Below are 13,987 nucleotides of genomic sequence, written 5' to 3'. Positions count from 1 at the left end.
ATTTGAATATACTTGCAGTTCGTTCAACATTTCCAAAAGCGATTTTAGTAAATCAACGTCGATAGCGTTTCCTCTTCTTTGCTTATAAATAACTTCCAAAATTCCGGTCGTTAAACAATTTTTAATTTTGTGGTTTCCCATTATAATATTTTTGAATAAATTAGTAGTGAGTTGATGGACGGTATTATATTTGTTGCTGTTTTGGGATGATCTGTCACATTTCAAAAAAATATTTTTGACTGTTGCAATATTTGTACAAAATTCTATCCATATATTGTTGAAAATGAACAACAATTGGTTGGTATTATTTAGTAAATATTCCAATTTTTGTGTTAATACCTCTTCCAGAATACCATGAAGTTTTTCATATAAAAGATGGCGATGGGTATTATGTAGGTTCTCCACGATTCCAAATAATTCTTGTAAAGATAATTTTCGTTGCACCGAATTCAGGATACAATGTAAATCCGATTCCAAGGAATTAATCGCATTTGTTGTAACTTCCATGGATTTTTCTCTTTCTTGAAAACACTTTAACATTATAGTTTTTCTCGCCATTTTCACTTTCTGAACTGACATTTCAATAAATTTAAATTGTTGAAACAATCAGATAATGACAGCTATTGACAATCTATCCTACTAGATTCGTGTTTATAATTAAAAATAGGTTATATTCCAACTGTTGAATTTTGAACTCAAAATATTAAAATTTAAGCTAAATTGTTTAGATAAAATCTAACTCCTCACTGAGTCACCACTATGTAGTATAAAATTATTTGTGTCTAATAGTTGGCAACATTGTACGTGTATTTTTAAAGAAAATAAATGAATAAATTTACTTATTTAACTAAGTATTTATTTTTCGGATGTATATCTAACAATTAGTTTGATATATAATTATTTAAATTAAATGTATTTGTTGAGAAGTGGTTCGTTCCAACTCTTCAAAAAACCGTCCTTAATACGGTGATGATTCTGCGCAATAGTGATTCCGCGCAATAGCGATTATGTGATCCAACTGGGCGGTTACCGTTCATTGAACTCGATAAATAAATGGAAGGGACTCGTCAATGTGCAAACGCGAGCAAATTTGTGTCCAAAATTGTAAGAGAGGTGATTTTAGGATTGTTAATATTTCATATGATTTCATATTACTGTGTTTGATTTTGAATTTATGAGAATTTTGAAGCTTTGTGAATACAAAAATTAGTGAAGTAAGTGGTGATGACATTTTCATCATATTATTAGCACATATGCTAATGTATAATCTTTGGAGTGATGTTATTTGATACGATTTTTGAGTGTGTTGACATTTTAGAACATTAAAGTTGAACAACAACAACTTATAATGTTGTTGCATATAATTGCAATAATGTGCATGACACAAACAAGGCTCTTTCTTTTCATACATAAGTCTGTTTTTGATATTTTTTGCCACAAATATTTCAAACTTTGAGAATGTTTTTGTAGTTTCCCTTTTAAAGGTACAGAAATTTTAACACTTTCGATAACAGCCATACACAGGAACGATTGGAATCTGTCGAGAACAAGTAGATTATGTAGGCAACCTTTACTACCATCAGATGTCACTGCTGGATATTCAGAACCAATGGAGCTGGATCCTAATTTAAAATTTAAAATGCACCATTATTTCAAGTTGTTGAATGAGGAAATTGATGGAAAATCGTCTACGTCTATCTTAATTTTTATGTTATTTTATTCAAAAATTGCTACTTTTTTTTTTTAAGTAAGTTACTTTATGCAGTAAGTAAGACAGATTAGACTAAAATTTCAAGGTAATTTTCAGTTGTATATGTAATTTAATATATATATATATATATATATATATATATATATATATATATATATATATATATATATATATATATTTAATACTCGTTTTACTTTTTTTTTTTTTTTAATTACATGCTTTGACTTGTACAATAATATTACGTTATTCCCATTTGTATTATAGTTATTATTAACACGTTCACATTAACATTTATTTGTAAGAAAATTTTTACATAGCTTTAACAACAGAACTTATTATATTATCTCATTTCTTCCATTCGCTCAGTAGTCGGTTGGTCGGACAGCGTTGCCAGTTTTCATGAGTTTTGAATTAATTCTGGCGTGAACATACTCCCCGCGTTGAAAGCATAAGGATGGCTTTCAAAGGTCAACTGGAAGGGGGCAGATTTTTTGAAAGCTTCTTTTGATGATTTCTCCAGAGGGAGTTCTTATAGAAGCGACCCTAGCGATACCGTCAGGGCCTCTATGGAGCTTGCTGATTCTACCTAATAACCACTGAGTGGGCATAGTGTTCTCGCCTTTCACTAAAACGAGAGAATCTTCTACTAGATGGCCTTGGTTGGACTTCCATTTGGTGCGTCTTTGGAGCTCCGCAATGTACTCAGATTTCCATCTGTTCCAGAAGTGCTGTGCTAATTGTTGTACGAGCTGAAATCTGGAAAGTCGATTCATTTTTATGTCGGTGACATCTTGATCAGGTGCTGCAATTATTGGTCTTCCAATCAAGAAGTGAGCTGGGGTAAGAGGTCCAAAATCGTTGGGATCAGAGCTCAGTGGGCATAAAGGACGCGAATTCAAAATCGCCTCGATTTGTGCGAGAACTGTGGCAAATTCTTCAAATGATAAATGAACTTGGGTCAAAACGCGCCTTAAATGATGCTTTACGCTTTTGACAGCTGCTTCCCACAAACCTCCGAAATGAGGAGAGTAGGGTGGTATAAAACTCCACTCTATATTCTGAGAGCTACATTTCTCGATTATAGTGTTGCTGCCATGTTTTAGAAAATCCTTTAGCTCTCGCTGTGCCCCGACGAAGCTTGTTCCATTGTCGGACAATATTTTTGATGGTTTGCCTCGTCTAGAGACAAAACGATATAGCGCCTGAATAAATGATTCTGAAGAAAGGCTAGAAATCAATTCCAAATGGACTGCTTTAGTTGATAAACAAATAAATACGCCAATACAACATTTACTTAAACGACAACCTCTACCTTTCTTATCGTTAATCATAAATGGCCCCGCGTAATCAACTCCCACTATTGAAAATGCACTAGAAGGATTAGTTCTATCGCGCGGTAAGTTGGCCATAATTGGCTGTATGGTTTTAGCATTGAATTTGAAGCATTTCACACAATTCTTAACAGTCTTTCGTGCAAGATTTCTACCGGATATAACCCAGTAATTTTCTCTTATAGTGCTTAAGAGCAGCTGAGGGCCGCCATGCAATAGGCGTTCATGTTCTTGTAAAAATAGTAGCTTTGAAAAATGATGCTTTGAATTGATCAAAATTGGATGCCTTTTGCCAAAGGAGTAATTTGAATGTTTTAGTCGCCCTCCTACGCGTAGCAAACCATCGGGTTCTAGAAAGGGACTAAGACTTAATAGATTACTATGGGAGCTCAAAGGCTTGTTATTTTTCAATGTTTCAATTTCGGTAGAATACGATTGAGATTGACAAATTCGAATGAGACATTTTAGAGAATCACTTAACTCCTGTACTGTAAGAGAACCGCCTCTTCTGCGATTTCTCTGAAGACAATTATCCTTAAATCGTAAAATGTATGCCATTGTTCGTTGCATTCTTGAGAAATTTGAAAAACGTTCAAAGGGAAAACTCAGAGTAGGGGGCGCAACATTGGTCAGAAGACTGGATTTAAGTTCAGGTAAATCATGAAGCACCTCCAGCTTGTCATTGGGCCAAAAACTTGGGTCCTTAGCTAGCCAAGTAGGGCCGCGCCACCACAAATCAGAGTTTAAAATTTGACTAGGATATATTCCCCTTGAAGCAATATCTGCTGGATTATCGTGGGTGGGGATGTGCCTCCAATCGGCGTGTTTAGTGAGAGACTGAATTTCTGCCACTCTATGGGCCGTGAATGTTTTTAGCAGATTCGGGCTTGTGCGTACCCAAGCTAGAGTTATAGTTGAGTCCGACCAAAGTGTGAAAGATTTGAATTGAATTTTCAAAGCAGTTTTAGCTTTATCTGTTAGGCGGGCTAGAAGCAATGCTGCGCATAATTCCAACCGCGGGATTGGTATTGTTTTTATAGGTGCCACCTTTGCTTTGGCGCATAACAGGGATACATGAACCTTTTGATCGGAATCAATACTTCTCAAATAAACACAGGCTCCGTAAGCCTTTTCCGAAGCGTCAGCGAAGCCATGCAGTTGTAATTCAACAGCATTCTTGCAAATAGCTTGTCTGTTTAACTCAAGATCGTTCAAAATAAGAAGCTCCTTCTCCAACCTTACCCAATTTTCAGATATAGCCTTTGGAATAGCGTCATCCCAAGCTAATTTATTTTCCCATAATTTTTGCATTATCATTTTTGCGATAATAGTACATGGGCTTAGTAAACCAAGGATGTCGAATATTTTTGATATAGTAGATAAAATTGTGCGTTTTGTGACCTTTGTACCTATAGGATTGGTATGAATTTTATATTGAAGCTTGTCGTTATTGCAAACCCATATCAAGCCTAATGTTTTTGTTTTGCCATCATGCGCAAATTCTAGTATATCGGATTTTAAATCATTTGAACTTATATTTTTGAGCGCGTTGGTGTCGTTAGAGCACCATTTTCGGAGTGCGAAACATCCCGATTTAAGAGTGTCACTTATCGCTTTACATATGTATTGCGCATGCTCAAGTGTAGGTGCACCTGTTAACAGGTCATCTACATAAAAGTCGTGCTTAATGATTTCGGCTATTTCCGGGTTCATTTCTTGAATATCCTCAGCGAGTTTAGCTAAACAGCGTATTGCAAGATAACTGGCAGAGGCTTGCCCGTATGTAACGGTATTTAGCTGGTAGACTTCCAGGTTATCACTCGGATTTTCGCGCCATACAATTTTTTGCAAATGCCTTTGCTCGGGCGTTATTGAAATTTGCCGGTACATTTTAACTATGTCTGCCGAAACTACATAGTTATATTTCCTAAACCTTAAGACTATTGATAGTAAATCGTCTTGTAAAACGGGTCCAATGACTTGAATATTGTTGAAGGATAGACCGTTGCTAGAGGGCGCTGATGCATCGAAAACTACCCGTAGTTTTGTGGTCAAACTCTCTTCTCTCAAAACTCCGTGATGCGGCATGAAATATTCGAAGCTTGAATCATTGCCGTTACAAATTGTCATATGGCCTAGCTCTTTATACTCGTTCATAAATTGTATATATCTGCTGTGCAGCATTGGATCTCTCCTGAATTTTCGTTCTAATGCATAGAAACGTTTTTCGGCTTGAGCTTTCGACTCACCTAAACTAGAAGGTTGTTGCTTCAAAGGTATAGTGACTGTAAAACGTCCGTTCGCGTCTCTGGTAGTAGTTTTGATGAAATTGTCCTCGCGAAATTGTTCATCTGGAGAAAGTTGTCGCGTGCTAGATATTTCCTCGATTTCCCAAAATTTGGCTATTGAATTTAATAATTCCTGGTTTATACTTAAATTACAAGAAGCCTTTTCAACGTTGTTAGTACTTATTTGCCCAGATACAACCCAACCTAGCACTGTATCAATTAATAGCGGCATATTTTTTCCTAACGAAATTTTGTTATTGCTTAAAATTGTCCAAAATAGGTCCGCGCCAATGAGCATGTCTACTGGTCCGGGAATATTGAATTGTGGATCAGCTAGCTTTAGATCACCTGGAATCGCCCAAGATTGCGTGTTGATTCGACAACACGGCATCACACTTGTAATCTCTTTTAGAATATAACAATTGCCATGCGCTTTAAAATTGGTATGTATAGATTTAAATGAAACCTTACACCTTTTACTGACCTTTGAAATATTGTTTGAAATTCCGAAAATTGAAAGATCTGTTTTATGTGTCGCAATATTCAAACGCTTTTGCAAATCCTCCGTTATAAAGGAAGTTTGAGAACCACAATCTAATAACGCTCTTGCTTTGTGAAAATTATTGAAATTGTCTGAAATGAGTAAACAGGCGGTAGATAATAGCACCTGCCCCGCCGCTGGTACCACTACGCCACTGCTTAGTGCTGCGGAACTTGAGCTCGCGTTGTCCGCTATCTCGAGTTTTTCATGCAAAATTGTATTGTGCCAAGCTTTACACACTTTGCAAGGCCCTAATTTACACTGTTTGACAGAGTGACCCGAACGCAAACAGTTATGGCAAAGATTTGATTTTTTGACAAAATCTTTTTTTTGTGTTATTGTTAATCCGAGAAACTCTGCACAACGATATATTGAATGCTCTTTCTTGCAATAGGAGCATGTATATGTACTTGAGGTCAATGACCTTACTCTACTTTGTTTATTGAATTTATTTTCCTCATTACTAAATTTTGAATCTGATTTATTTAAACTGAGACTGTTCTTTGATTCTAACATATTAAGAAAATTGGAACGTTTTTGTAAAAATTGTAGGAATTTATCTAACTTTGGCAATTCTTCCTGATCTCTATTTTCCCTTTCCCATTCAAGGTTTGAGCTAGTATCTAATTTATTAGTAATCCAAAAAATTAGTAGAGGATCCCAATTAGTTATATTTTGCCCCAATTGTTCAATAGATCCCAAATGTTTGTGAATATCGTCAGCTAAATTTTGTAGTTTTTCAGCTGTCGGTTTTTGTATATTTTCTAATGAAAAAATAGCTCTAATATGTTCATATATTAATTTTTTAGTATTGTCAAATCTTTTTGAAATTGTGGCCCATGCCACTTCATAATTGTCGGCCGTATATTTGATTTTGGAAATGGACGCCGCTGCTGTTCCTCCTAGTGCACTTCGCAAGTAATAAAATTTTTGAATATTATCTAATTTTTTACTATCATGAATAAGGCTTTTATATGTGTCCCTGAATTCTAACCAATCTTCAAAGTTTCCACTGAATTTAGGAAGTGATATATCCGGAAGCTTTATACCCTCGTTTTTACAACAAGCTTTGTCTGAAATCACGCTAAGATTTGTATCATTATCGTGATTATTGTAGCTTTGTAAAATGTTTTTAGCAACAGCGATTGCATCATAATATGAATTTTCAAATCTCTCTCGTTCGATTAATTGCTCATCTAAATTTATATCATCCTGTAACTCTATTTCTAATTGATATGATTTGAATTCGTCAAGATAATTTTCGGCATCACGTAACCTATCTTTTAATTTTGTAACTTCTGTTTGGCTTAAATTAGATATAGTTGCAAATTCATTTACCGCTTTTGTGAAAATAGTTAACTGAGCTTTAATTACACCTCTTTTCTTTATTAGTTTGCCAAGTTCTGCCATTTTATATTGTCAAATTGTTCAAGCACAAACAGAGAAGCTTTGAAATCGCAAATGGAAAGAAAAATTCGGAAATAAATAATTTGGAACAAACTCACTCTGATTTCGGTCGAACTGCCTGATTCTTGCAATTGAACTAGTCGGCCAGTTGAGTTGATGTCTGGTCGCCGTGATATTGTATCGACTACTTGTTTGGTCGATCACTTTGCACTCGTTGATAGTTGCTTGCAGCACGTGGTAAATTGTTTTTGGGTTATAGTTGTTAATAATATATTGTTTATTGCGAATTTTCACTGGTTTTGTTTATAATCCGCTCGTAAGGACCATTTTTTGTATTATAGTTATTATTAACACGTTCACATTAACATTTATTTGTAAGAAAATTTTTACATAGCTTTAACAACAGAACTTATTATATTATCTCATTTCTTCCATTCGCTCAGTAGTCGGTTGGTCGGACAGCGTTGCCAGTTTTCATGAGTTTTGAATTAATTCTGGCGTGAACACCATTGATTTTCATGAGTTTTCAGAATTATTTGTTATCAGTATATAATAAAAAAATATTTAAATTATTAATAATAACGAAGATATAATTCAACACATGAAAATTTTCTTAGTTCTTATGCAATGAGAAAGACTGCGACAAGGATATCAAAAAATAGCTATTTCCCGTTCTATTTATTTATCCAGTTTGATGGTTTTAACTTTTAACGAACTATTCTGTTTTGCGTTTGTAAACAGTTTCCGGGACGGTCTTTTCGATACTTGGTTGTTATATATATTATAGCAAATACTGTTACCCTGCATAGCCGGATATTACACAGGAAATATCTATAAACGTTTCCGATAACCGTTCCAAGAACGGTCCAGACTAGCATGTTGGAACACACCTCTTACTTCTATTTAAGATCCTGAATTGAACAGGTGTTATGTATTATGTGTTATATTGTTATTTTAAGTAATTGACAATAAAGCGTTTTATAGTAAGTGTTTATTATTTAATTCATCACGTAACTCAACAGTATGTTAAATAATAAACAGTTTTTCGGTTACGTGAAAAAAATAGCCTTTAAGTAACCGTATCAAATTGATGTGACTGTAGATTATTTCTGATATTGAAAAAAGTTTTATTTTAAAACTGTATTTTGTTATGCACAATCATCTGTCACTTATAAATAATGCAGTTTAATAATTAATAATAAATTTATTTATAAGGTGATTTGCGATGGCCATTTTCTTGAAAGATATACGAAAACATATGGTGGTTAGTTTCCGAGGGAGACTGGTACTGTTTATTGATAGTAGGTATATTATGAATAATATTTTGATTGTTTTTAACAGATTAAATCGAATATTTTCAATTGGAGGGGCTAGAGTACAAAGGTTATAACATATATATATATATATATATATATATATATATATATATATATATATATATATATATATATATATATATATATATATATATATATATATATATATATACGTGGGGCATAAGTACTAATGTTAGTTTTTGAGAAAACTTAGTTACTTAAGTTATTGTGATGAAATCTACTCTTAAGGCCGCTTAACATGATGCAATGCAAGACAAATTTTTTTTATCAAAAGCGTGTGCAAAAGTTCAACAGTCTACTTACTTCTTTCTTGTTCATTTCACTTAGCTTTGTTATTTTTAAACTGGTTACTAAATATTAAATAAAATTTAACGTTACGAATTTGTTTAATTTATTTATCGAAGTTTTGTTAGGGGCAGCCATCATGCAGTGGAGATTTGTTAGACGACGTCCAATATTAATCTATAAAATATTTTGACTTTGGGAAAAATTGCATGCAATTTCTTGCACCATGTCAAGCTGCCTTTAAGAAAAGTTGAAATTTTTCAAAAAGAAGGTAAATATAGAATATATACGGTATGCAACAGCCAAATACAATATATTCATCAATAATAAATAAGGGCGTGATGGAAAAAACCCTTAAACACGCCGATTAGTATTTTTTATGAGCATTTTTCGGAGAAAAAAATGTTACAGGGTATGTTATGTGACAGTGGCTAGTACCAACTTTCCTATTAAAAAAAGTAAATTATTTTATTACACAAATTTTCAACATTACACTAAAAACCTAATAAGTAATAACTAATATTTCCTTATAATGTAAAAAAACATTGATATTATTGTAAGAGATGTTTGCCACGAACAAGTCTAATGGCATCAGATCAGGAGATCGTGCTGGCCATTCAATTGATCTGCACTTCTATAACAACCGATTTTGAAAAATTTGGTTGTGAATTATATAATTTCCAACAATTCCTTCTCAAACATTTAGTTTTTAAGGATATTGCATAACTTCTTTTCTCATCCTATAGTGCCAATTTTGACTATTAACATGACTGTAAAGTGTACGAGAAATGTGCTCTCATCAGAAAATTATCTTCAAATTATATCACATTGTCATCATTTCTTGGTTGAAGAATATTAGAGAATGGACTGGCATAAGAGAAGCAGGACAGTTATTTAAACTAGCTGAAGATAGAGAGAGTTTTGCCATGCATTAATATGAAATTGAATAAAACAAAACTAAAAGTATGATAATGGCAGAAGGAAGATGAAGTAGATAAAATTCGAATAGAGGAAAAACCAATTGAACAAGTAAAAAGATATAAATATCTATGCCCAATAGTAGAAAGTAATGAAAGCCTAGAGCAGGAATTATATGAAAAATAGGAAAAGTGAGTAAATTATTTAATACTATGGAAGCATCATTTTTTGGGAAAAAAAGAAGTGCTATAAAACATGTAAAAAGAAATTATGAAAAAAGTACTGAGGATTACCATGCTTTACAGTTGTCAGACAATCTACATCGAATCAAAATTAAATAGACCGTATAAATGGAACAAAGATTCCTTAGGAAAATAGAAAATGAACAAAAAAAGATGGAAAAAGAAATTCTAGAAATGAAGACAAAGGGAAAGAAAATAATGCGAAAATATGGAGCCAAAGAGAACAGGGAAAAACAATAATCAAAACGTATTGTAGTTCTTGTTTACACAAGAGCGAATCGAAGATCCCCACTAATTGACGTTAGACCATATACGTAAGACTTCTATATGGACAGTTTCTATAAGTGGAAGCTGTTCCGACTAAGGGTGACAGAGTGGCAACGATTTCTTACGGAGGTATTTTTCATGTCTTTTGGATTTTTATGATAAGTTCCTTTATCTGTTTCTAAAAATATACCAGAGTCTTTTACGATTCTGCCTTTTTGAAATTGGGTAATTTGTTATCTCTGAATTTTGTCTTAATATAAACAAATCTTGGTTTGCGTAGGAAAGAGGATCATTTCTATTTTCATTTTTTTTATTGATTATTCTTTCTTTAACATCAGAGTTTCTATCTTCATTTTCTTCTTATAATAATTTTGATATTTCTTTATGATACTGAATATAATTTGATATTATTAAGTGATCATTTAAATCAAAAGGATCAGGATTATTTATGTGGCCTTTAATAATTTCAAATGGTGTAAATTGTGTTACTGAATGAATGGAGTTATTATATGCCAATATTGATCAGGTGTTAAATTTTTATTACTTTCTCTTAAACATCTAAAATGTTCGATTAAACTAGAATGGAATCGTTCCACAGGTGAATTAGAATTACTATTTTTAGATGTCGTATAATGTAGTTCAATTTTGTGCAATTTGCAAAAATCTTGAAGGTCGTTATTCTTAAACTCTGAACCACAATCAGCTGTAAACCGTGATGAGTAACATAATTTAATATATTGTCAACAACTGAGGTTCCATTCACACTTGACATTGAATATGTCCGATCGTAACGAGAGAATACGTCGATTATAGTTAAATATGACTGATTGGCTATTTTAAAAGTATCTATGTGTATATATTCGAATGGTTTGCTAGCTGTTGGGGTTAAATTAAATTTAATTACTGGGGGATTTCTATCGTATTTATTCTTTTGACATATTTCACAATTATTAACAAAATTTTCTATATCCTGTAACATTTTAGGCCAATAATATTTTTCATTAATGATTTCTTTTATTCGTTAATTCCTCTGTGTCCTTTTTTGTATATATGGTAATATTCTAATTTCTGTTTTTGTTCCTCATCAGTTAAAATATCTTTGACAACATTTGTAAAATGAATAAATATTCATGTGATTGTTTCGAATTAATTTACTTATATCTATTTCGCGCCAATTATATTTTTGCCGATCATATTTTTCTTTTCCATTTTCGATTTCTGCTCTACTTATATTTTCGATTTTCGTTAAGTAATTAAAATTATGAATTTCATATTGACTAGTTTCAAAAGGATAAACATTAAGAGGTTCATTTACAGTTATATAAATTGTCTTAAACGTTTAATTTGTGTTACACTGATTATAATTTGAATTTTTATATGATTTTCTTTTTCCATTAGTTAAATAAACAAAGTTATGAATTATATTATTGAATATCTTATATAACCTAATTAATAATATATATTTTTTAATTATTCTAGTTTCTAAAAGTATATTAACTATCTTGTGTATTTTACTTATTCTAATTTCTATTGATTCTAAATCTTATCTATTCTTATAACATAATAATAAATTAGAAAGAAAGGTCTTAGTATAAAAAATCTATTTTATAATTTCTTGAATTGCGTACCATTTTAATGAATGATAATATTTATTTTTCCAAAATTCTATTATTTTGTAATTTAGCATGGCGTTTAATTTTCTATTGAAATATTTTAAACTTATATTACTATTATTCTAATCAAATTGTTTGTTAATTATTTAATAATTAATAACCATTTTCTCATTTTCAATATTGTCTTTTATCAATCATATTACTTTGATTTAATATATTTGTATTTAATTCAGGTTTTATAACATAACATTCTTTTTCTAATATATCATTATCTATTTTTATCATTTATATCTTTTTCTTCTATTGTCATATCATTATTTATTTCATTTATTTAATTCTATTAAATTTTATTTTACTTCAATTTCATTATCATTTTCATTTATTTTTAATTCATCTAATTCCGTATATTGTAATTCTACATTTAATTCCACTTTACCAAATAATTCTATTTTTCCTTTTGTATCTATATTCATTTCTCCTACCATTATAATATTTTATTTCGAATTCTTTTCTGTTACATTCAATTTATCTTTTTCTTCTTCATCACATTGTTCATTTATTTCTTTACAATGATTTAATTCCGATTCTTTCATTTTTATGAATTTTTGAATTTTTAGTGATGAATTATTAGATGTGAAATTTATTTCAGTTATTTTTTTACTGGATTCTGGTTCGTTAGATTTTATGAAATTTTCAAAGTATGCTAATGGATCATTAGGAGTAAAATTTATTTCTTCTATTTACAGTTTGATTGCTATTCTCTTCTAATTCAAATGAATTTTGAAAGTCAATTATTTCTTTCGTTTCCTCGTCGTTATTATTGTAATTATTATTATATAACTCTTCCGATGTAAAATTTGGTCTTTCGTTCCTCGATTTGAAATATGAAATATTATTGTTATTATAATTGTTATATGATTTATATTTACATTTCTACTAGGTCTGTCTGTGAAATTCCTCGATGTCGTGACATCGGTTCTGGTCTAGGTAGTCTATTTGCATGTATTTGGTTTGGCCGGAAAACATTTTTTCTGGTGCCAAACACCTGTACGTTCGTTGGGTAATTTTGTCTCCTTTGTGGTATGGGGTTTATATTAATAGGTTAACTTGGAAAGTTATTATAATTATTATTATATCTTTCATGATTGTTGAATTGGTTTCTGTTATAATTATTATTATATTGTTGATAGTAGGGATTGTTATTATTATATTAATTATTTCTATTATTTTTCATTGAATTAGTTTTGAAATTATTATTATTGCTATTGTTGTACCTAACTCTAGGCTCATAAAATTGGCCGTAGAGTTTTTCAAAATTCTCAAATTCGTCGATTTAAGCCATAGCACCTTCTAACGAGCTAGGCTTTTTCAGATGCATATTATTGCGTATAGTACCTGAACATCCTGCTATAAAGGTGTTCAAGGCTGTTTTTTCACAATGATTAATTTGGCATTTCTTGTCGATCTCACCTAGATTCAAATTGTTACTTATTCTATGTATTGATGGACTTTTTAATAATTGCAATCTACTCCCAAATGTTATCAGGCTTTGGATTGATTTTTGGATTTGCTCTTGCCATTTTTTGGCAATCTGAATTGTCTTTCAAGTTTAATTTACAGTATGTATTTAGTAAATTATCTAAATCGTTCATAAAAAATCAACCAAATCAAAATTGATAAATTATCTCTTCCTTACTTAAAGTTTGATAAGGATAGATAACAAAAGGAATAAAAATAAGGAAACTTGGCACTTACAGCTATCTGAAGTCCTGAAGTTCCTTGTTGAACACGTAGATCTAGTGCTGCTGTACTGAAGTACGTAGTCGCACTATGCGTGAAATTCGCGACCGCACTAATCCTACTGACTCCGCCAATTATATTTTTGATGGCCGAAAATATATTTTTAAAAAACTTATTAAACTCAAAATAACAAAAATTTGATAGAGTTGAATGAACTAAATTGATTTCACAAGCGAATTAACTATAATTCATTAAAAAGTTATTTACAACATTCGTATTCATAATAGAATAAATGCTGACAAAGTGT

General features: G+C 31.5%; 1 protein-coding gene across 1 annotated transcript; it reads right to left on the bottom strand.

The window, feature by feature from the left end:
• Nucleotides 1–2,172: 2,172 nt before the first annotated feature.
• Nucleotides 2,173–7,281, bottom strand: LOC130448255 (uncharacterized). The gene is made up of 2 exons (XM_056785537.1): nucleotides 6,825–7,281; nucleotides 2,173–5,570 (listed from the first exon to the last, which is right to left on the bottom strand). Exons 1-2 carry the CDS (start codon nucleotides 7,279–7,281, stop codon nucleotides 2,173–2,175), a joined length of 3,855 nt encoding a protein of 1,284 aa, XP_056641515.1.
• Between the last annotated feature and the right edge of the window lie 6,706 nt (nucleotides 7,282–13,987).

Source organism: Diorhabda sublineata, chromosome 8 (genome assembly GCF_026230105.1).
Source record: "Diorhabda sublineata isolate icDioSubl1.1 chromosome 8, icDioSubl1.1, whole genome shotgun sequence".
Taxonomy (NCBI): Eukaryota; Metazoa; Arthropoda; class Insecta; order Coleoptera; family Chrysomelidae; genus Diorhabda; species Diorhabda sublineata.
The sequence above is the reverse complement of the archived record's forward strand: the minus strand, read 5'-3'. Positions and strand labels throughout refer to the sequence as shown.